Genomic DNA, 25,844 nt, shown 5'->3' with positions numbered 1-25,844 from the left:
GGAAGGAATAGCTTAAGCAAATGTAGTCCTACTGCTATTAGTTCTGACACATATTCTTGAAGTTTTCTCACTCTTTACCTCTCAGGTTTGAAAAAATTGCTCTTTTCTTGTTGTTAGATAAACTGTATTCAGATTTTGCCTCAGAATCCCATCTTAACATAGAGCTTACTGGAATATAGTGAAATGGATAGGCATGTGGGTTGTGCTGGAAGGAGATAGGGTAAGAAACAATGAGGAAAGCTGGTATGTAGTCATCGTTTGATTTTGCACATTCTTTGGCTCTCAGCTTTTTGAATTTCTTTGCACCAACAAAATAAAAACTAAATAAAACGAGTAATATCTTCTGCTCAAGGGACTTACCTTTAGGTTTCTGTGGTGAGACACCAAATGCACTCAACTTCCTCTTTCAATAACAAATTTGTCAGTTATCAGTAGGCTCCGAGCCACCAAGAGTTAGGCTTTTTCACCACCAACTCCCTGCAAAGAAACAAGCCCAGCAAGGCTCCAAGGTAAGTTTCAGCTTAACATATGGGAACTGGTAAAATTCCACGTGGGAAGGTTGGTGGGGGCATGAAGATCCAAGACAAGGGCAGACATGAGACCAGTGTCCAATTTTAAAATGGTCTCTGGCCTCTTTCAGACTTATTACAGCAGGAGCAATGGTGATTTTCCTTGGTTCTGATTAGAATACAAAGTTAAGGTTAATGCCATTAGTCCACACCATTATTACAGGATCAAGGAGTCTGTGATGCAGCTCACTCTTTGCTGAGGGCTCTTTGCTTCATTATCATTCAGGTAAGACAGCACAAAGTGGTAAGGAAAGAGTACATTCAGTAATATTTATTGGGACAGCTTGACCTATTCGGCCAGAAAAAGAGGATTTGGATTTCTGCTCTGTAGTTGCTTAATAATCATAGATTTTGGAGATGAAGGAGCTCCTAGGGATCCAAATCCCTCACAATACAGATGGGAAAACTGAGAGGCTATGAAATGAAGACATTTGAGATCACCCAGCTGGTCAGTGGCAGAGCTGGAACTAGAACATATGTCTTCTAAATCATGGTCTCTTTTCTACAGAAGCCTGTATCTCCCAGAGAATACTGTAAATATATTTATAACTATGTTGGATTGTAGGTTAGGAAGGAAGAAAATATCCCAGATGACAAACTCTGTTAAAATTATTTCAATCTGTTCAAAGGCATTTCTTGATCCTTTGAAAGCTGTATTTTGACCCAATTTCAGACCTACTAGATAACAGAGCTCCCAGAAGTGGTGCCTATCTTTTCAGCAGTTATCATTCTTATTATGTTGAGTGCTAGCAACCTTTCTGGTTCTGAGCTAAGATGACTGAATCTAAAGAAAACTTCCAGTTGAGGAATTCTTCAAGGTGAACTGTGCCACAACAGTTGGTACCAGGATCATTTTGGATATAATGATAACAAGCTTTGTGGTGCATTTTGGATGGAGTGGTCTCAGTCCCAAGAATCCTGCAAGTGGGAATATTTTTTATTTTTTTTTCCAAATGGATGTGGGAGTCATTGTCCTTTCTATTATTTGAGGAGGTTATCCCTTAGCAACTGCAACACAGTGAAATTATTCACTGTTAAAAAATATGTGATATGCTGATATATTGAGGTGGAAATGGCCTGAAAGAAAATAAAGTCATGCATTTGGTGTAATAATGTTTGCAACAGTTCCTGTCGAACAAAGGTCCTTCTTTAGTCAAAAGCAGTTCTTTTTTTTTGGGTCAACTGGAAAAATTGTTGAATTTAAATTGTACAAACTGTGTAAATCCTGGCAGTTGTGGAACACAAGACTTCAAATGAGTGAATATACTTCTGGATGGTTTTGGGTGACTTTTCACAGCTTGTTGTGTTTGAGGTAAGTCAATCTATGTCCTAAGAAGCAGGAAGGTGTATGGTCCAAGTAAAGAGGACAGAGCTGTCTTTGTGAATCCACCTTTTCTAAGTGTTTCTACAATCAGGGTAATGACTGGCAGGAAGTCTATGCTTTATTTAAAAACTCTTGCTAAAAATGTCTACTTATATTTCAAGTCAGGATATTTTGCATTTAAATTTTCATCTAGTATTGATTCACATGCATCACAGGCAGAGTGATGAAATATATGGACCAAAGTGCAGAAAGAAACCTTGATTTTAGTTCAAGTTCTGTCAAAGATTCACTTTTGGCTTTGGGCAAGTTACTTTATTTTTCTGAGTCTCAGTAGTCTCATCTATAATAAGGTGGGGGCTTGAAATAGATAGTCTTTTAATTTCCTTCCTAGTAGAGTGGTTTGACTCTAGGCTCCTGGTGCCTGAGAAGAGTATATCATGAAGTGGTAAATAATGAGACAGTAGGGAAATCTAACTACAGTTAGAACCTTCTGGAAATACAGTCTAGCTTTCAAAGGGAACTCAGTAATCTATGCTGAGGGCCACTATACTTCTTTCAGAGTAATGCCATCATGAGAGTTTTAACTTTTAGACCACAGGCAAGTGTTTTGTAAATAATTTCCTTTTTTTTAAATAATAAAATGAAAACACACAAGGGAAAGAATTATGAAATCTGATTTACACACTGACAGTGTCACTTAATCAGTATTTCTTAATCTTTTAAATGAAAAGTTCCATTTGAAAAACATAAAAGTCTTACTGCAAAGTTATTGTGGACTTGACTAATTAGGAACTAGATCCTGATCCTGGACTCCTAAAAAGACTTATCCCATCACATTGACATTTTCCAAGTACTGTGGGACAAACAGGCAAAAAGATTTTTGTAGATCTGTGCTTTCAGTTTGTATTATACGGAAAATAATTTTGATTTCTAAATGTATTTACCATAATAAGGATCTTTTTTTCAAGTAATACATGTTTCCCACTCTTTTACATTAAGAATTATTGCATTAATCCTACTCAATATTTCTCACACCTATGCTTTTGGGGAGATTTTCTAAACTCAGAAAAGTACACGATCCAACCAAAAGCTCATGGAGGTTACTCTCAGTACAAGTAAAGTATAAATGAACTAACATTTATTTAATGTATACTGTGTACCAGACAGGATTATTGATATGTTTTCTACTTTTTTGTCATTGTTGTTCACTCAGTCCTGTCTGACTATTTGTGGGATGGACTGCAGCACACAAGGCTTCCCTGTTTTTCACTATCTCTTGGAGTTTGCTTAAACTCATGGTCATTCAGTCGATGATGCCCCTTCTCCTCCTGCCCTCAATCTTTCCCAGCACTAGAGTCTTTTCCAAAGAGCCGGCTCTTTTTATCAGGTAGTCAAAGCATCAGTCCTTCCAATGAATATTCAGGGTTGATTTCCTTTAGGATTGACTGGTTTGATCTTGAAAGTGAAAGTGAAGTCACTCAGTTGTGTCTGACTCTTTGCAACCCCATGGACAGTGGCCTGCACCAGGCTCCTCTGTCCATGGGATTTTCTAGGCAAGAGTACTGGAGTGAGTTGCCATTTCCTCCTCCAGGGAATCTTCCCGACCCAGGGATCGAACCCAGGTCTCCTGTATTGTAGACAGACGCTTTACCATCTGAGCCACCAGACTCCTTAATCATGTACATTTCTTATTTAATCTTTGCAATGATATATTTAAAGGTACTATGACCCTAATGTTATAAATGAGGAAACTGAAGCCACTAAATATGAAGTGAGTCATTTCAGGCTGGAGAGCTAATAAGTGAGTCAAGACATTACCCTAGGTCTGTCCAAAGAACATGATTCTTTCCATCTGCAAAATACTGCCCCAAATGCAAAAATGATGAATAATTAGGCCTCCTTCTTATCTGATTAAAAATCCAATAAAGATACATGCATGGAAGTTCAATTCAAATTTTATTTAATTCATTTTAAGGATAAAAATAATTTTCACTTCTAATTTATAGGGGAAATGTCTAGACTTGGAGAACATTTCTGAACTTCTATATTTCTGAAATCAAGCCAGGTTATTTACAGTTGATTTTAATTAACTCAGGAAATGGTAGAGCTCCAAATTCCAGTTGCTCTTCTTTGGCTGTGGTTATGAATGATTGAATGAAGGACACTGTGCGCATGGGTATCTGACTGGCTTGGGTAGTTCATGTGAGACTTTTATGATTCAAATAAGAAGAAAAATGCTAAAAAAAAAAAAAAAAAAAGGCAAGTTACATTCCCAAATGGCCGGTGAATATTCTCCCCTGGAAAGTGGGGAGGTCCCCTATCAGCAACCTTTCTCTAATTTTCTCTTTTCCTCCCAAGATAATAAGCCCACATGCTGGTCCTATTATCAAAGAAAATAGGAGACACATATTTGATTTTTGACATTTGATAAATTTGTTCACTTAATGGTATTACTGACTTAGTGATGAGAGATGAAGAGAGGGAGAGGACTGAGAAGCTAAAGCTTTGTAGAACTGAGTGGTTACCTCGATGCCAGAAGCCTAGATTCCACACTCTTCACTCTGCCATTTGTATAGCACTCAGGTAAATGTGATAAATGTGATGACTTCTTTGAGTCTCACTTTTGTGATCTGTAGAATGGGAATGACCTAATTTGTTTTATATATATATATATATATATACATATACATATACATATAGTGTAATACGTATATATGAACTTTAAATAATAATTAATAGCAATTATAGTTGTAATAATGCTTTGTAAAGTGCAAGTAGGTTGAGATGGTGACAGTTGCATTAATGATGGAAGTGGCAGTGCTGATGGTATTAGTTAGAGGCAGGGGTTTAGAGAGTCCAGGCCCATAAAGTCATGGCAAGTTAGAGCAGAAGGTAGTTAAGATCATACAGTTCATATTATTTTATCTTAATAATGAGGGAAATGAAACTCGCATAAAGGAAGGGGAAGTATTATAGCTCCAAATCCAGTGTTCTTTATAATATATTTTACAGCTTCTGAGTCTTCCCCATCTTACATGACTTGTTACATTTGGCTCACTACTATTAGGGCTTTCCAGGTGGCTCAGTGGTAAAGACTCTGCCTGCAAATGCAGGAGACTCAGGACACATGGTTCAATCCCTGGATCAGAAAGATCTAGAGAAGGAAATGGCAATCCACTCCAGTATTATTGCCTGGAGGATCACACGGACAGAGGAACATGGAGAGCTACAGTCTATGGGTTTGAAAAGAGTTGGAGATGACTGAACAAATGAGCATACAATACTCTTATAAATCCATCATTCCAGTACTTTATCCATAGATCTATTTTGGTTTGGGTTCATAAGCAAAACTTGTTAAAGATTCCTGGTTTTGATAGTACCGTACCCAGACACCTAGTGGCAATCATTTGCCATATATGTGCAGTGATACATCACTTCATGAGAAATAGAAAGGGAAAAGGTGGAAACAGTGAAAATCTCTTCTTAAGCTCTAAAATCACTGTAGATGGTGACTGCAGCCATGAAATTAGAAGATGACTGCTTCTTAGCAGGAAAGCTATGACAAACCTAGACAGTGTTTTGAAAAGCAGAGACATTACTCTGCTGACAAAGGTCCATATAGTCAAGGCTATGGTCTTTCCAGTAGTCATGTTCAGATGTGAGAACTGGACAAGAAAGAAGGCAGAACGCTGGAGAATTGATGCTTTTGAACTGTGGTGCTGTAGAAGACTCTTGAGAGTCCTTTGGAAAGCAAGAAGACCAAACCAAAGATCTTAAAATAAATCAACCCTGAATACTCTTTGGAAGGACTGATGCTGAAGCTGAAGTTCCAATACTTGGGCCTCTGGATGCGAACAGCTGACTGATTAGATAGAACCCCGATTCTGGGAAAGATTGAAGGCAGAAGGAGACGAGGACAACAGAGGATGAGATGGTTGGAGGGAATCACTGATTCAATAGACATGAACTTGAGCAAACTCCCAGAGATGGTGAGGGACAGGGAAGCCTGGCATGGTGCAATCCATGGGATCACAGAGGCAAATACAACTTGGTGACTGAACAACAACAAAAACATAGTCATAAAAGTGCTAGACATACAACTGAGATTATTAGCATCTTCGCCTCTGAAGAATGGTTTTATCCATATAAATGTGACTTTAACCTATTTTTGTGCAACAAATTGCTTCCAAAGGAAAATTTTTAGCTTTCTCTGCTCATGAAGAGCCTCATTATGACTGAAATTTTAATAACTGAGACTTTGAGGAAGAAGCAATAATTTTGAGTCTTCATTTTCTGATCTATGAAAGGGTATGAAAGTGTTAGTTGCTCAGTCGTGTCTGACTCTTTGCAACCCCATGGACTGTAGCCCATCCAGGTTGCTCTGTCTATGGAATTCTCCAGGCCAGAATACTGGAGTGGGTTGCCATTCCCTTCTCCAGGAAATCTTCCAGACCCAGGGTTCGAGCCAAGGTCTCCTGCACTGCAGGCAGATTCTTTAATGTCTGAGCCAACAGGGAAGCCCTAAAATCAGTATAATAATAACTCAGGGTTCTCTCAAAGGTCAAAGGTAATATATTAGTAATATCACTTATCTAGTGGCAGGATGCAAGTGGAAACTTCTTGTACTTAGTATTTCACTGAAACTTAGGAGTCTGAAACAAATTCTAATGCCATCATAATATAAGTTCACTTTGTGCCTTTGCAAAAACACAGCATTGAGCCAGTTGGTAGGGAAGTGAAGCTGCTTTTACATAGACATTATTAGTACCTACAATGTTCTTGTATTCAGACTCACTGATTCAGATTTAGAGGCCTGACCTAACTTTATGTTCTAAAACAAAATTTAGTTATTGTGATCACTCACCTAGAGCCAGACATCCTGGAATGTGAAGGCAAGTGGGCCTTAGGAAGCATCACTAAGAACAAAGCTAGTGGTGGTGATGGAATTTGAGTTGAGCCATTTCAAATCCTAAAAGATGATGCTGTGAAAGTGCTGCACTCAATATGTCAGCAAATTTGGAAAACTCAGCAGTGGCCACAGGACTGGAAAAGGTCAGTTTTCATTCCAATCCCAAAGAAAGGCAATGCCAAAGAATACTCAAACTACCGCACAATTGCACTCATCTCACAGACTAGCAAAGTAATGCTCAAAATTCTCCAAGCCAGGCTTCAGCAATACATTAACCATGAACTTCCGGAAGTTCAAGCTGGTTTTAGAAAAGACAGAGGAACCAGAGATCAAATTGCCAACATCCCCTGGATCATCGAAAAAGCAAGAGAGTTCCAGAAAAACATCTCTTTCTACTTTATTGAGTATGCCAAAGCATTTGACTGTGTGGATCACAATAAACTGTGGAAAATTATGAAAGAGATGGGAATACCAGACCACCTGACCTGTCTCTTGAAAAACTTGTATGCAGATCAGGAAGCAACAGTTAGAATTGGTCATGGAACAGCAGACTGGTTCCAAATAGGAAAAGGAGTACATCAAGGCTGTATATTGTCACCCTGCTTATTTAACTTCTATCCAGAGTACATCATAAGAAACGCTGGGCTGGATGAAGCACAAGCTGGAATCAATACTGCTGGAAGAAATATCAATAACCTCAAATATGCAGATGACACCACCCTTATGGTAGAAAGTGAATAAGAACTAAAGAGCCTCTTGATGAAAGTGAAAGAGGAGAGTGAAAAAACTGGCTTAAAGCTCGACATTCAGAAAACTAAGATCATGGCATCTTGTCCCATCACTTCACGGCAAATAGATGGGGAAACAGTGGCTGACTTTATTTTTCTGGGCTCCAAAATCACTGCAGATGGTGACTGCAGCCATGAAATTAAAAGACACTTATTCCTTGAAAGGAAAGTTATGACCAACCTAGACAGCATATTGAAAAGCAGACACATTACTTTGTCAACAAAGGTCTGTTTAGTCAAGGCTATGGCTTTTCCAGGGGTCATGTATGGATGTGAGAGTTGGACTATAAAGAAAGCTGAGTGCTGAAGAATCAATGCTTTTGAACTAGTGTTGGAGGAGACTCTTGAGAGTCCCTTGGACTGCAAGGAGATCTAGCCAGTCCATCCTAAAGGAGATCGGTCCTGAGTGTTCATTGGAAAGATTGACATTGGAGCAGAAGCTCCAATACTTTGGCCAGCTGATCCGAAGAGCTGACTCCTTAGAAAAGACCCTGATTCTGGGAAGGATTGAGGGCAGAAGGAGAAGGGGGTGACAAAGGATAAGATGGATGGATGGCATCACTGACTCAATGGACATGTGTTTGGGTGGACTCCAGGAGGTGGTGATGGACAGGGAGGCCTGGCATTCTGCGGTTCATGGGGTCACAAAGAGTCAGACACGACTAAGTGACTGAACTGAACTGAACCGATAAAGTCAAATGTTTAATGACAGAATTCTCACTTAACCTTATGAAATTGCTGCTGGTTTTAAAATAAAAGGTTTAGATTACAGGCTTTGGAGCTTTTAGGTATCCAGATATGTTAGATTCCAACCTTATTATCCTTGCCTTGACCATAGTTTTCTCAGTAACAAAGGGAGAAAAACTATGACTATTGCTTGGGAGAGTAGCTTATAGAATAGACATTAGAAGTAAAACTGACTAAGACTCTGCTAATATGTACTTATTCTCCATACTGTTCCCTTTATAAACCAATGTTTATGAGCTGAGTTCCTACTGCATGCTTAACCCTCTGCTAAGCAAAATGAGAGATAGGAAAGTGCAAGATACAGTCGTCCCTCATGGAGACTACATTTTTATAGTGTAGCCTAAGTGTCCAATGAAAGTACAAAGGAAAAGGTCTGAATAGATTTCCCCATGCAAGGAAATGATTAGAGTTGAGATAGGATCTCAAGAGAAGAGTAAATTACTGACTTCTGAGATGGGATCCAGGGAGAAAAGAGTTTGATGAAGTTTCATCAAACTTTATACCAATCTTCATTATCAGAAATATTCTTACAGCAACACATTGGAAGTGAATCTTGTTAGTTCAGTGAAGGTAGCTAATTATCCTCTTTGATTATTAGATTAGAAGTCTATGCTGATCATTCCCTTTAGAGTTTGGCTCTTGTTACCAGAACTCTTTTTAAAGGAAAGAGACATCCCTCTATGAAGCTCCTGGCCTTTGATGTAGGCAGAATATACTCTGGATAGAGCACTGACACTGGTTAAACCAAGAGGCGGTTACTTTTTTAAGAATGGTATTGGAGGCACTGGGAATTTGATCCTCATATCTATCTGGGTGGTTCACAATAATACAGCTAGGAGTTCAAGTATATTCTGAAGATATTGTATTTTCACAGCTTATAATTTTTCCTGGGTTGTGTTATCTGTGTGGTGATCCTGATTAGCTGAGTTGGTTATGCAACAGCAATGAGATTAACTTTTGAAGGTTAATCCCTACATGGACCAGTTAACATCAATTTTTAAAATAGTGCTGTATATTTAGCCTTGCTTTGGGTTTAGAGAGAAAGACAGAACAAAATTTAGGGCATAACCTCTGACTTCACAAAGCTCACAGCCCAGTTTAGAGTGATTCATAAACAAATGAACAACAAATGTGTTGTCATAAGGCAGAATATTTACCCACTTAAAATATTTACTAACTGATTATATATCGATAATTCTGGAAATTTAAAGAAAGTCATAGCCTTTGCCTTCAAAATGCTCATAGTTTAGCTAGAAATAAAGAGATATGAATGAAAACACTCAATATGGTGCACTAAGTACATTGTTAAAGCAATCCCTGTGACAGCATGGTAATCCAGATTTGCCATTTTGATATATCATTTTGGCAGCAGAGTATAGAATATATTTTTAAGAGAGCAGTCCTAGAACCAGGTAGATCAATTAAAGAATGGTTTAATAATTCAGAGAGAGAGGAGAGAGAATGAGTCGAGAGAGAGAAAACTTGGTTGATTGAATTAGAGAGGAGTCTAGAATTTTTTTAAGTATTCTGGCTCTTGTAATTGGATAGATGGTGGTGGATAAGTAAAAGGTCAGAGAGTATGATGAATTTAGTTTTGGGCATTTTTATTTAGAAATGCCTAGAAAACACTGAAATGGGAAATCTCAGCTGAAAATTGGACATACAGATTTAATATCTGAGAAGAGGCCAGCCCTGGACAAAGAGACATAAGAGCCATCCGGATATGGGTGGTGATTGAAGTCATGAAAGTGGGTGATGTTACTTAGCATGAAGACACTGAATAAGGAGAGAATATGCAGACCTAGGGAAAGCAAACATTTAAAGGATGTGCAGAGATGAAAGAAAACATAAAGAAGACTCAGTATGAATGGGCCGATAGTTAAGAGGAGACTCAAAACAGAGTTGTGGCTTAGAAGCCAACAAGAGAGAGCATCTCAAAAACATGGAAGTGGTCAGACTGTCTAACACAGCAGAAAAGCCCTGCTTGATTTAACAACATGATGGCCACTTGTTACCTTTACTAAAGCAGTTTCAGTGAGATTATAAAGACATGCATGCCACATTGTAGTGCATTAAAGGATGGATATAAAGTGAGGAAAAGAAAGCAATCAGTGTCAAAAAATACTATGAGATGTTTATTTAAGAAAAGAAGGAACATGACACAAAGCTAGAATAAGATGCATTGACAAGAGAAATATTATTGTGGAAGTTGAAGAGACTTAATGACAAATATCTAGCTGAGAGTGAAGGACAACATGATGATCTGGGAGTGAAAGGGAACAATTAATGAAAGAAAATCCTGAGAAAGCTAAAAGGGATTAAGAGCATGGGAATTCAACTTGTACAACAGGAAAGACAGCTTTGTTGGGAAGGATGCAGTTATAGATAAGATTGCGTGTGTTGGAAGGGGACAGTGTTTGAAACTGAGTTACTTCTCATTCAATAGCCTCAATTTTCTTGTGATTTAAGAGGTAAGAGCCTCTGCTGAGAAATATGAGGATGGGAGAGCAGAAGAGTAGAAGAAATTTTAGTAGAGTTATGAAAGTGCTAAATAGCCAGCACTCTCTTTTTGTGCACCTTGATTAATTTCTTAGGAGAATAAACTAATCAGAGGTGTGGAAAAAGAGACTGAAGCAAAAAAAAAATCTTCTATGTAAAGTGCTGAAACTAGAAATTTATGATTTCTAGTTTTAGCACTTCAAATAGATCCTGGTATTTTTAATAGGATCATTCATCAGTTTGGATAATAAAAAAATAAAATGGTTTGTGGACTTAATCTGGGATTAAGACCTTGCCAGGCTTCCCTAGTGGCTCAGACAGTAAAGAATCAGCTTGCAGTGAGGGAGATCTGGGTTCCGTCCCTGAGTTAGGAATATCCCCTGGAGAAGGAAATGGCAATTCACTTCAGTATTCTTGCCTAGAGAATTGCATGGACAAAGGAGACTGGCAGGCCACAGTCCATGGGGTTGCAAAGAGTAGGACACAACTCAGGGACCAACACTAGCTTTTTAAGCTGGTACAGCAGAAGAATGGTGAGCAAAGAAGGTTGAGGATTCTTGTGTAAGAATAGTTAATTTGACCATTGAATCTAGTCTGCATAGAGAAGGAAGCAAAATGAGGGAGGGTGCCAGATTGGGCCATGAGAAATGGAGAGAAGTTTAAGGTCTCTGTGAGTGTGTGGTGCAAGCTAACATGATGCAACTTGCAGTGAAGTTCAGTGATTGTAATGTTATCTTTTTAATTAATTTATTTTAATTGGAGGATAATTGATTTACAATATTTTGATGGGTTTTGCCATATATCAACATGAACTGACCATAGGTATACATGTGTCCTACATGTCCTACATGTTGAGAGTCCCTTGGACTGCAAGGAGATCAAATCAGTCAATCCTAAAGGAAATCAGTCCTGAATACTCACTGGAAAGACTGACACTGAAGCTGAAACTCCAATACTTTGGCCACCTGATGTGAAGAACTGACTCATTGGAAAAAACTCTGATGCTGGGAAAGATTGAAGGCAGGAGGGAAAGGGGATGACAGAAGATGAGATGGTGGGATGGCATCACCAACTCGATGGACCTGAGTTTGAGCAAGCTCTGGGAGTTGGTGATGGACAGGGAAGGCTGGCATGCTGCAGTCCATGGGATCGCAAAAGAGTTGCACATGACTGAGTGATTGAACTGAACTGAACTGATACATGTGTCTCCCCCAACCTGAATTCCCTTCCCACCTCCATTCCCACCCTATCCTTCTATGTTGTCCCAGAACACTGGCTTTGGGTGCCTTGCTTCATGCATCAAACTCACATTGGTCATCTATTTTACATCTGATTATGCATATGTTTCAATGCTATTCTCTCAAATCATCCCACCCTCTCCTCCTACTGAGTCCAAAAGTCTGTACTTTATGTCTGTGTCTCTTTTACTGCCCTGCATGCAGGTAGGATCATTAGTATCATCTGCCATGGCAAAGGTAAGGGAATATGGAGACAAGCATGGGTTCCAATTCTAATATACCACGTCTACACTATGTGAGTATTGTGACTTTGGCACAATTTATTTAACCTCTCTGTATCTCAGTTTCCTCATTTGTAATATGATAATAATCATTGGGCCACTATGAGGATTAGAAAGGCAGCAGTGGGAATGAAGATGGATTGGAGATAGACTGCAGAGATTTTAAGGGCAAGATAATCACCTGGTTTCTGTTTAGATATGGGTGAAATGTAGTGATAGGAGTTAGATGAATTCCCAGTTTCTGTCTGTAATGTTTAGGAAGCTGGTCATGGCACAGACTAGAAGGAGAGCTTAGATTCAAGAGTAAATCACCAATTTCATATCTTTCCTAAGAGTGGAACCAAAGATATATTCAGATTTAAAGGGATAGAGATTGGTAACATAGAGGGCACAAACCAACCAAAAATAGTCAATAATAAAGCCAAAGGGAGAAACACAAAAGAGATAGAAACAGGCAGAGACTGAGAGAAGAAACATGTTTTGACTTTGGCCCTTCCATTCAACCTATTTTTGTTAGTGGCTTCTTAAGTTGTTCTCCTTTCTAAAATTTCAGAAGCGTCACAGATTGCTAACAGGAAGTGAAATGTTCCCTATCTGAGAGAGTTTATATTTTCACCCTACCCAACACAAATTCCCCCAGTCTCCTATCACCATGGAGATTTTACATTTAATTGTCACCAAACATATTTGGGGAAAAACCCTTTCTACCTCCCCTTCAGTCTGGAGGAGAAAAATCATTTTGGAAAGCAAGCCATACAAATCTCTAAACTTGAAATAAACTGAATTGCAGAGGCATAATAAACCACAGAAACAAATAAGTTGTGATCATGACCTCTAGCTTGCTGTTTTGGACTAATAGGACTTTGTTATTTAGCACAGAGGTATAAATACAATCTGCTTCTTTAATAAGTGAAAATTTCTGTACCAATGAAGCAGAAACAAATATCCATGTTTGTAAAATGCAGAAGTGGAGGTGTGAATGGGTGGGTGTGAGTTGTTTTTAGTTCTTAGTACTGTAATGCACCTTATGTAGCCTGCCTTGTTCTTTCACAGCCTATTCATAAGTAATAGATTATAGTAGAAATAAGACCAATACTGAAGTCAAAGTGGGTGGTAAGGGAGGGTTGGTGACATGTATGATGACAGATGTTTAGTTATATCTTGATGGCATAGCTAGAGCAGTCCTAAGGTTATAAGATCCTGAGGTCCTTCTATGAGATGAGAAAGATTCTGCCATAATGTGCTCTCTGGATGGCACAATGATCTTAATGTTATTAAAAAGTCCCTCTTGAGCAGGGAGAGGCAAATAGTTATAATGGAAATAGTACAGACTTTGGAGCAAATCAGGCTTGATAATAAATCTCATTTTTAAATTTGCTACCCAAGACAATTTACTGAATCTCTCTGAACCTCAGTTTCCTCATCTGAACTATAAGAATAATAATGGAACTTCATCTTAGGATGGTTGTGAGAATTAAATTACATAATGTATATGAAAAATTCCATTGAAGATTCTGGCATATATCATTGATCAGATCATAGTAATTATTTACTTTCTTTTCACCTGTGAGTATCCTTCTACTTTTGCTCTGAGTCATACATACATAAGAAAGATGACTGCATGACTCTTTAGGATCTATCACAGATAGACTAACTAGGGAGTATATGAGGAGGGAAGATGAAAGTATTATTTACAGTATTGGTAGCTGATAAAGTCTACTCTCTTATCTGTGAATTAATCTCTTGGGGTTCTTTTCTTTTATCATTTATCTATTTCCTGGAGTAAGACTTAGAATGATATAGAAAGTCATTCTGCTATTTACAAGGAGAATCTCAAAGAAGCCACTCTGTTTTTGTAAACATACTTAAAAGGAAACCAAATAAAACATACCAACAACAAAACTCCATTTGAGGAACAACCTCTGCACTTTTTTTTCTCTACTTCTAGCTTTAAAGGCAATAAACATTCCTGCACTATGGATAGAAGCTATGTTTGTAAAATTTGTCTTTAGAGGAAAACAAATGATGAACAGAAGGGTGTGTATAAAGATTAACTGCTCTGTCTTCCTATTTAAAGTCTTAGATCCTTCATTTAGTATATTTGTGGTCTTAATAAACTCTCCTCTGGCCTTGCTTATTCTACCTTAATAAGATTAAGTCCAAGAAAACTTTTCCCATTACAAAGACTACTTTAATAAAATTAAACCTTACATTGTTTCAAAAGGTTTTAGTGACCTATTTCGCTAATACCCTAATCAGTATTCACCATGATTTTGGATAATCTGCCATGGGATGATGTTGCACCAGTATAGTATTTCCCTTAGATAGAGAATAGGTTTCTCCCCTTCCCTAGTACATAAGTGGAACTATCCTGGTTCAGCTTCTAAATTCATTTCTTGTTGTTTAGTCATTAAGCCATGTCCAACTCTTTGTGACTCCATGGACTGCAGCACACCAGACTTCTCTCCCCTTCACTATCTCCTGGAGTTTGCTCAAATTCAAGTCCATTAAGTCAGTGATGTTATCTAACCATCCTGTCTTCTGTTGTTCCCTTCCCCTCCTGCCTTCAGACCTGATGCCCAGCATCAAGGTCTCTTCCAATGAGTTCGTTCTTCGCATCAGGTGGCCAAAGTATTGGGGCTTCAGCTATAGCATCAGTCCTTCTAATGAATATTCAGGATTGATTTCCTTTAGGATTGACTGGTTTGATCTCATTGCTGTCCAAGGGACTCTGAAGAGTCTTCTCCAGCAGCACAATTCAAAAGCATCAATTCTTCAGCTCTCAGCCTTCTTTATGGTCCAACTCTCACATCTGTACATGACTACTGGAAAAATCATAGTTTTCACTATACAGACCTTTGTCAGCAAAGTGATGTTTATGCTTTTTAATATGCTGTCTAGCATCTTTTAATTTTTTGGCTGCAGTCACCATCCGCAGTGATTTTGGAGTCCAAGAAAATAAAATCTGTCACTATTTCTGCATTTTCCCCATCTATTTACTATGAAGTGATGGGACTGGATGCCATGATCTTAGCTTTTTTTCCCTTTTATTACTGAAAAGTTTCATGCAAATTTGGAAATGAAACCTAAGCCGAGAGAGAGAGAGAGAGAGAGAGAGAGAGAGAGAGAGAATGCATGAAAACCACCAGCTATTGTGATAAAATAATAAGGAAGTAATTTTCCCAAGCCACAAAGATCAGCTAGGACACTGGTACTGCAGGCTAAAAGAGGCAAATCTATTTTCTCAGTGCTGTGGTGCCAAGTTAGGAAGTCAGAACCCAATGGGAAAGGTGGTGGACAAAAGAGAGGCAAGCAGATCAGAACAATAAAACTGAATTTCTACCATTGCAATTGGGAATGAGTGAACAGTGTTCATACTAACCAGAGGCAAGAGAAATATTGATGCAAAAGAAACAGACTCAAATATCATATTCTTTTTTTCTGCTATTAGAACAAAAGACTTAGTATTTCAGGACTTCCTTGTGTGCAAGACACAGCTTAGACAATCTGGCAAGGCAGTTTGAGGACAATTCTGTGGTTCTTTGGTTCATTGGATGGGCTTGGATAAACAGTATACCTTCCTTTAGCACCTATAAACAGGTCCCTTCTAATTTTAATATCCTATGACTTTGTAGGTATAAAAACAAATCTAGTAATAACTCATTTTTAATTTGCATTTCTCTAATGATTATTGATGTTCAGCATCTTTTCATATGCCTGTTGGCCATCTGTATGTCTTCTTTGTATGTCTGCTTAGGTCTTCTGTCCGCTATTTTCTTGTTTTTTTTTTTTTTTTTTTTAATTGAGCTGTGCAAACTGTTTATATATTTTGGAAAGTAAGGCCTTGTCAGTAACATCATTTGCAAATAATTTCTCTCCCATAGGTTATCTTTGTGTTTTGTTTATGTTTTCTTTTGCTATACAAAAGGTTTTAGGTTTAATTAGGTCCCATTTGTTTATTTTTGCTTTTGTTTCCTTACTCTAATAGATGAATTCCAAAAAAAAAAAAAAAAAAAAATCACGGTAACTTATGCCAAAGAGTATTCTGCCTATGTTTCCTCTAGGAGTGTTATAGCGTCTAGTCTTTAATTTAGATATTTAATCTATTTTGAGTTTGTTTTTGTATATGGTGTAAGAGAATGTTCTAATTTCATTCTTTTACATGTAGCTGTCCAGTTTTCCCAACACTACTTATTAAAATGACTATTTTTTCTCCATTGTATATTCTTGCCTCATTTGTCATTAGATTAATTGACCTTAAGTGTGTGGGTTTATTTCTGTGCTTTCCATACTGTTCCATTGATCTATATGTTTGTTTCTGTGCTGGTACCATAATATTTTGATTACTGTAACTTCATAGCATAGTCTAAGGTCAGGGAATATGATTCCTCCAACTCTATTCTTCTATCTCAATATTGTTTTGGCTCTTCTGGGTCTTCTCTGTCTCCATGAAATATCACCTCACACCAGTCAAATGACCATCATAGAAAAGTCTACAAATAATAAATACTGGAGAGATTGTGGAGAAAAAGTAACGTTTCCACACCATAGATGAGAAAATAAATCGGTACAGTGACTATGGAGAACAATATTGAGGCTTCTTTAAAAGAAAAAGAATACAGAAATAGTTACCATATGATCCATCAATCCCACTTCTGGGCATACAGCCAGAAAAGGCAAAAACTCTAATTCAAAAAGCTACATGTATCCCAATGTTCATAGCAGCACTATGTACAAAAGCCAAGACATGGAAACAACCTAATGTTCCATCTACAAATGAATGGATTATTAAGATATTGTGTGTATGTATATATATATATATATATATATATATATATATATATATATATATACGTGTGTGTATATATATGTGTGTGTGTGTATATATATATATATATATATATATATATATATATATGGAGTATTACTCAGCAATAAAGAGAATGAAATAATGTCATTTGTAGCAACATGGATGGACCTAGAGATTATCATACTGAGTGAAGTAAGTCAGACAGATAAAAACAAATGTCATGTGCTATCACTTACATTAGAATCTAAAGCAATAATACAAATGAACTTATTTACAAAACCAAAATAAACTCACAGACATAGAAAACAAACAGTTACCATAAGGGAAAAAGAGGGATGGATAAATTAGAAATTTGAATTTAAGAGATATACACTTCTATATATAAAATAGATACACAACAAGAACGTACTGCGTAGCACAGGGAACTATACTCTATATCTTGTAATAACCTCTAATGGAAAAGAATCTGAATATATATATATAGATAGATAGATAGATAATCACCTTGCTGTACACTTAAAGCATTGTGAATCATCTAAATCAACTAAGCTTCAATTTAAGAAAATCTGGATGTCAGCTAAAGTGGTTAACCATGATACTGTTTTTTTGTTTTGTTTTGTTTTGGGCAGGGATTATAACTTCATGGCTTACCTTGGTAAATGCTGAAATATTCAAGATGAGAAGCAACAGTACCAGCGATGCTGAGACTAACTGCAATGAAACATATTTGACATTTCATTACCCTCTCTACGCAACCACCTACATCCTCATATTCATCCCTGGTCTACTGGCCAACAGTGCAGCCTTGTGGGTTCTGTGCCGCTTTATCAGCAAGAAAAATAAAGCCATTATTTTCATGATAAACCTCTCTGTGGCTGACCTTGCCCACGTGCTGTCCTTACCCTTCCGGATTTACTATTACATCAGCCACCATTGGCCTTTCCAGAGGATCCCTTGTCTGCTATGCTTCTACCTGAAGTATCTCAACATGTATGCCAGCATTTGTTTCCTGACATGCATCAGCCTTCAGAGGTGCTTCTTTCTCCTCAAGCCCTTCAGGGCTAGAGACTGGAAACGTAGGTACGATGTAGGCATCAGTGCTGCCATATGGGTCATCGTGGGTACTGCCTGTTTGCCATTTCCCATCATGAGAAGCACAGACTTAGCCAACAACACTGACTCTTGCTTTGCTGATCTTGGTTACAGGAAAATGAATGCAGTGGCTTTGGTTGGGATGATTACAGCTGCTGAACTGGCAGGATTTGTGATTCCAGTAGTCATCATTGCATGGTGCACCTGGAAAATGACTATATCCTTGAGACAACCACCTGTGGCTTTCCAAGGAATCAGTGAAAAGCAAAAAGCACTGAGGATGGTTTACATGTGTGCTGCAGTCTTCTTCATCTGCTTCACTCCCTATCATATTAACTTTATTTTTTATACCTTGGTAAAGGAAGCTATCATTAGCAGTTGTCCCATTGTCCAAAGCACACAGTATTTCCATCCTTTTTGTCTATGCCTTGCAAGTCTCTGCTGCCTTTTGGATCCGATTCTCTATTACTTCATGGCCTCAGAGTTTCGTGACCAACTATCTCGCCATGGCAGCTCTGTGACTCGTTCCCGCCTAATGAGCAGGGAGAGTGGTTCGTCAATGATTGGTTAAAAATAAAACAGCTCTTGATTATGGATTTGTTTAACTATGTTTCATTACTTTTGCCAAAGACCAAAATGACTAGACACACCGTTTCTATAACTGAACTTTGGGAAGAACAGGAATGCTTGTGCTCACAGGGGTGTGACAATAGAGGCAGAGTGTGAAATGTGGGAGAGGAAGGGAAAATGAGATTTGCCTGTTTCCTCTTTGAAATTCAAGTCACTTTCTTACTTGAGAGATTTAGATTAAGATTTTACATATGTTTTAAACAAATGAAAATTGCTTATTTTATCTTAAACCTTTCTTTAGTAAATGTGATGCTGTTAATGATACAATAAATGCATGAATCCTTCACACAATCCAAAAGCAAATCTCTTTCATATGAAGAATATTACCTGTAAATGAAAGCAAAACATTCTCCAGTCTTTATAAGGCATAAGTGCACAGGCAAGGGGTTGTGAGCATTGAAGCAACATGTGAATAAATTTGAGGATACAAACCCTTACTGAAGAAAAGGCATGGGAATGTGTTTATTCATTGAAAATATATTGGATGCCTATTGCATTCTGGGTTGCCATTCTCTCGGGTATTTTCACCTACACCATCTCATCTGGCTTTTCTAATAAACTTGTGGAAGGTTCCAATCCAAATGAATAAATGAAACCTCAGAGAGATGAAGTGACTTCACTGGGGATAAAGAGTGTTAAGGCAAAATTTGCCCTGAATACACCACATATGCTTAGGATATTGCCTCTATTTCTGTTGTTATTTGTTAGGTTAATGCTAAACTATCTACTACTGCTTTATTGACTATGCCAAATCCTTTGACTGTGTGGATCACAACAAAGTATGGGAAATTCTTAAAGAGATGGGAATACCAGAACACTTTACCTGCCTCCTGAGAAATCTGTATGCAGATCAGAAGCAACAGTTAGAACATGACATGGAAGAACAGACTGGTTCCAAATTAGGAAAGGAGTACATCAAGGCTGTATATTGTCACCCTGATTATTTAACTTATATGCAGAGTATATGGTGTGAAATGCCAGGCTGGATGATGCACAAGCTGGAATCAAGATTGCTGGGAGAAATATCAGTAACCTCAGATATGCAGATGACACCACCTTTATGGTAGAAAGCAGAGAAGAACTGAAGAGCCTCTTGATGAAAGTGAAAGAGGAGAGTGAAAAAGTTGACTTAAAACTCAACATTAAAAAAACTAAGATCATGGCATCTGGTCCTATCACTTCATGGCAAATAGATGGGAAAACAATGGAAACAGTGAGAGAAATTATTTTCTTGGGCTCCAAAATTACTGCAGGTGGTGATTGAAGCCATGAAATTAAAAGATGCTTTCTCCTTGGAAGAAAAACTGTGATCAACCTGCTGCTGCTGCTGCTAAGTCACTTCAGTCGTGTCCGACTCTGTGTGACCCCATAGACGGCAGCCCACCGGGCTTCCCCAGCCCTAGGATTCTCCAGGCAAGAACACTGGAGTGGGTTGCCATTTCTTTCTCCAATGCATGAAAGTGAAAAGTGAAAGTGAAGTCGCTCAGTCGTGTCTGACTTCTAGCGACCCCATGGACTGCAGCCCACCAGGCCCCTCCATCCACGGGATTTTCCAGGCAAGAGTACTGGAGTTGGTTACCATTGCCTTCTCCGGTGATCAACCTAGACAGCATATTAAAAAGAAGAGACATTACTTTGCCGACAAAGGTCTATCTAGTCAAAGCTATGGTTTTTCCTGTAGTCACGTATGGATGTGAGAGTTGGACCATAAAAAAAAATCTGAGCACTGAAGAACTAATACTTTTGAACTGCGGTGTTGGAGAAGACTCTTGAGAGTCCCTTGGACTGCAAGGAAATCAAACCAGTTAGTTCTAAGGGAAATCAGTCCTGAATACTCATTGGAAGGACTGATGCTGAAGCTGAAACTACAACACTTTGGCCACCTGATGTGAAGAACTGACTCATTGGAAAAGACGCTGATGGTGGGAAAGATTGAAAGCAGAAGGAGAAGGGGATGACAGAGGATGAGATGGTTGCATGGCGTCATCTACTCGATGGACTTGAGTTTGAGCAAGCTCTGAGTGTTGTTGACGGATAGGGAAGCCTGGTGTACAGCAGTCCATGGGGTCACAAAGAGTCAGACATGACTGAGTGACTGAAGTGAACTGAATACTAAGCTTTGTTTGGATGGTGAAAACGCAGACTAGGACTAAGCTACACAAAACCAAGACCATTTGTACACAATTTGCTGAAGATTATCTGAAAAGTCTGTAGATTGTGGGGATGATGTGTCAGGCTTCAGGTTGCAAGATATCAAATAATAAATAGCTTGATCTAATACTGTCTCAAACTTGATATCAGTTCAGTTCAGTCACTCAGTTGTGTCCGACTCTTTGCGACCCCATGAATCACAGCACGCCAGGCCTCCCTGTCCATCACCAACTCCTGGAGTTCACTCAGACTCGTGTCCATCGAGTCAGTGATGCCTAGATATCTAGATATAAGATGCTCCAAATAGTTAATTATTTAGCACAAAATATATTGTAAGTCTTAATGTGGGTAATATAAATTCCATGCATAGATGAAAGAAAGAAGATGAGTATTCTGTAAAATTATTTTTTTTTTAGTTTGCCCATTCCTAAACATTGCTATACATTACTCTGAACAAATTTGTGTTTATAAGAAACTTCTCTGTGAGTAAAACTCACAGAATTGCATTGGAAACAAAATATTATCACGTCATCAATGAGTGGTGAAAAGTATATGTCCTCCTTCTCACAATCCTCTTATCTTCATTTTTTATGGATTATGAATATTATTTCAGCATTACTATGGAGGATTTAAATACAAGCAATCCTCAGATTCTCCTGTTGGCATTTACGAACCTAAATCCATCATTCTCATTTTTTTTTCCAGCAATTTAAAAACATGGACACTTGGTGTGCAAGGGAAGAAGGGAAGTGGTAGTCCTCAGACATCCATTTGAGTAGAATGTCTATGGAAGAGGAAGTAGGGACAACTGAATAGGCAGTCATTAAAAGAGAAAAATACATTTTATAGGAAAGAATAAAATTCTGTAATTATAAAGCAATTAAAATGTTTTTCTTGTGCTTAATTAATAAACATTTAAAGGCACAACCCAAAGAGGGTTGCCAGATATGTCTGGAGTTAATGGTAGCATTATCAGAATGATTACATAGACAGCCCCACCCTAAGGAGATGATTTGGAAAGAAACCCATTTGAAACTACACCTCCTGCTATCTTTATGAAGAAAAGGAACCACAGTTGTAAAGAGCCACACTTCATATTCTCTCCTTTCAGATTTCTGACAAAAGGTTGTGCTACAAGCAACAGATCTGCAGATTAGTGGACAAATTAAATTTCATTTTTCCACCATTAAAGTGAAATCTTTGGGCTTTTCTGACATGTGAATCCCTATTTCAGTGAGAGAGAAAAAGATAACTTGGAAACAAACAACAATTTGTTCTAGAATTTTTAATTATAAGGGATTAGAATTTAATTTATTTTTTTAATTTTTATTTAATTGTAAGGGATTAGAATGTAATTTCTAATCCCTTACAAAATGTTAGGGGGAAAGTACCCCTAAGATCAGGAACAATACAAGGGTGTCCACTTTCACCACTATTATTCAACATAGTTCTGGAAGTCCTAGCTACAGCAATCAGAGAAGAAAAAGAAATAAAAGGAATCCAGATCAGAAAAGAAGAAATAAATCTCTCAGTGTTTGCAGATGACATGATACTGTACATAGGAAGCCCTAAAGATAGTATCAGAAAATTACTAGAGCTAATCAGTGAGTTTAGCAAATTTGCAGGATACAAAATCAATACACAGAGATCACTTGCATTTCTATATACTAGCAATGACAAATCAGAAAAAAGAATTAAGGAATCAATTCCATTCACCATTGTTACAAAAAGAATTAAATATCTAAGAATAAATCTACTAAGGAGACAAAAGAACTGTACACAGAAAATTATAGGGTAATAATGAAAGAAATCAAAGATGATATAAACAGATGGAGAAATATTCCATGTTCTTGGGTAGGAAGAATTAATATTGTGGAAATTACTATGTTACCAATTACAGTCTACAGATTCAATGTTATCCCTATCAAATTACCAATGGTGTTTTTCACAGAACTAGAACAAAAAATCTCACCATTTATATGGAAGCACAAAAGAACCCAAATAGCCAAAACAGTCTTGATAAAGAAGAATGGAGCTGGTGGAATCCACTTTCCTGACTTTATATTATACTACAAAGCCACAATCATCAAGACAGTATGGTACTGGCACAAAAACAGAAATATAGACCAATGGATCAAGATAGAAAGCATAGAAATAAACCCACGCACCTTATTTTTGACAAAGGAGGCAATAATATACAATGGGGCAAAGACAGCCTCTTCAATAAATCATGCTGGGAAAACTGAACAGCTGTTTGTAAAATAATGAAATCTTCATAACATCATACACAAAGATAAACTCAAAATGGATTAGAGACCTAAATGCAAGACCAGAAACCAGGAAACTCCTAGAGGAAAACATAGGCAGAACACTTTCTGACATAAATGAAAGCAAGATCCTCTATGACACACCTCCTAGAGTAAAAGAAATAAAAACAAACAAAAACAAGTGGGACCTGATAAAACTTAAAAGCTTTTGCACAACAAAGGAAACTGTAAGCAAGGTGAAAAGACAACCCTCAGAAGTGGAGGAAATAATAGCAAATGAAACAACTAACAAATGATTAATTTTCAAAATATACAATCAGCTCATACAACTCAATGCCAGAAAAACAAACAACCTAATCAAAAACTTGGAAAAAGGACTAAACAAACACTTCTCCAAAGATGTCATTGGCTAACAAACACATGAAAAGGTGCTCAACATTACTCCTTACTGGAGAAATGCAAATCAAAAGTACAATGCAGTATCACCTCACACCGGTCAAAATGGTCATCATCAAAAAGTCTACAAACATAAATGCTAGAGAGGGTGTGGAGAAAAGGGAATGCTCTTGCAGTGTTGGTGGAAATGTAAATTGATACAGCCACTATGAAAGATGGTATGGACATTCCTTAAAAAACTATAAATAAAACCACCACAGGACCCAGCAATCTTACTCTTAGGTATATACTGTAAGGAAACCAAAATTGAAAAAGACACATGTATTCCGATGTTCATTGCAGCACTATTTACAATAGCTAGAACATGGAATCAAGCTAGAAAACCATTGACAGATGAATGGATAAAGAAATTATGGTACATATACACAAAGGAATATGTCTCAGCCATAAAAAGGAAAGCATTTGAGTTAGTTCTAATGAGGTGGGTGAACCTAGAACCTATTATACAGAGTGAAGTAAGTCAGAGGAGAAAGATAAATATTTTATTCTAATGCATATATATGGAATCTAGAAAAATGGAACTGAAGAATTTATTTATAGGGCAGCAACGGAGAAACAGACATAGAGAATAGACTTATGAACATGATGAGAGGAGAGGAGAGGGTCAGATGTATGTAAAGAGTAACATGGAAACTTACATTACCATATGTAAAATAGATAGCCAACAGGAATTTGCTGTTGGAAATGGTGCAGGAAACTCACACAGGGGTTCTGTATCAACCTAGATGTGTGGGGTGGCAGGGAGGGGGGGAGGTTTAAAAGGGAAGGAAGGGACATATGTATACCTATGGCTGATTCATGTTGAGGTTTGACAGAAAACAACAAAATTTGTAAAGGAATTTACCTTCAATATAAAATAAATAATTAAAAAAAACATTATAAAAAGGCCTACTTGCTTGTCTTATAGATTCTGTTTTAGGAGCAGGATTCAGGATCGGTACACATTTAGGGGTAACTGAAGACCACTATTGTATTCTTGCCTTGAGAACCCCATGGACAGTATGAAAAGGCAAATAATTATGACACTGAAAGATGAACTTCCCAGGTCAGTAGGTGCCCGATGTGCTAATGGAGAAGGATAGAGAAATAACTACAGACAGAATGAAGAGAGAGAGCCAAAGTGAAAACACTGCCCAGTTGTGGATGTGACTGATTATAGAAGTAAAGTCTGATGCTGTAAAGAACAGTTTTGCATACAAACCTGGAATGTTAGGTTCATGAATCAACGTAAATTGGAAGTGGTCAAACAGGAGATAGCAAGAGTGAACATCAACAATTTAGAAATTAGTTCAGTTCAGTTCAGTCTCTCAGTCATGTGCCACTCTTTGCAATCCCATGGACTGCAGCACGCCAGACCTCCCTGTCCATCACCAACTCCCGGAGTTTACTCAAACTCATGTCCATTGAGTCGGTGATGCCATCCAACCATCTCATCCTCTGTCGTCCCCATCTCCTCCCGCCTTCAATCTTTCCCAGCATCAGGGTATATTCAAATGAGTCAGCTCTTTCCATTAGGTGGCCAAAGTATTGGAGTTTCAGCTTCAATATCAGTCCTTCCAATGAATATTCAGGACTGATTTCCTTTAGGATTGAGTGGTTGTATCTCCTTGCAGTCCAAGGGACTCTCAAGAGTCTTTTCAAGTGAACTAACATTGACCAAAATGGGTGAAATTAATTCAGATGCCTATTCTACCTACTACTGTGGGCAAGAATCCCTTAGAAGAAACGGAGTAGCCCTCATAGTCAACAAAAAAGTCCAAAATGCAGTACTTGGGTGTGATCTCAAAAGTGTCAGAATGATCTTTGTTTGTTGCCAAGGCAAACCATTCAATATCAGAGTAATTCAAGTCTATGGCCTAATCACTAATGCTGAAGAAGCTGAAGTTGAATGGTTCTATGAAGACCTCCAAGACCTCTATGATGATCTACAAGAAATTTTAGAACTAACACCAAAAAAACTTGTCTTTTTCATCATCAGGGACTGGGATGCACAAGTAGGAAGTCAAGAGATACCTAGAGTAACAGGAAAATTTGGCCTTGGAGGACAAAAAGAAGCAAGGCAAGTTCTAACAGACTTTTCCAA

General features: G+C 37.8%; 1 protein-coding gene across 3 annotated transcripts; it reads left to right on the top strand.

The window, feature by feature from the left end:
* Nucleotides 1-401: 401 nt before the first annotated feature.
* On the top strand, nt 402-18,851 carry P2RY10 (P2Y receptor family member 10). 3 transcript variants are annotated; one of them, XM_061409640.1, is made up of 3 exons: nt 402-509; nt 17,795-18,245; nt 18,372-18,851. In XM_061409640.1, the coding sequence occupies exons 2-3, from the start codon at nt 17,842-17,844 to the stop codon at nt 18,826-18,828; spliced, it is 861 nt and encodes a 286-aa protein (XP_061265624.1). In that variant the 5' UTR covers nt 402-509; nt 17,795-17,841; the 3' UTR covers nt 18,829-18,851. The 3 variants fall into 3 exon arrangements, with proteins under 3 accessions (XP_061265624.1, XP_061265622.1, XP_061265623.1); XM_061409639.1 differs by adding an exon at nt 12,279-12,369 and having other exon boundaries at nt 404-509; nt 17,795-18,851; XM_061409638.1 differs by having other exon boundaries at nt 17,795-18,851.
* The last annotated feature ends 6,993 nt before the right edge of the window (nt 18,852-25,844 follow it).

The sequence above is a fragment of the Bos javanicus genome, chromosome X (genome assembly GCF_032452875.1).
Source record: "Bos javanicus breed banteng chromosome X, ARS-OSU_banteng_1.0, whole genome shotgun sequence".
Classification (NCBI taxonomy): domain Eukaryota; kingdom Metazoa; phylum Chordata; class Mammalia; order Artiodactyla; family Bovidae; genus Bos; species Bos javanicus.
Note: the sequence above shows the minus strand (reverse complement) of the source record. Positions and strands in the feature narration are given on the sequence as shown.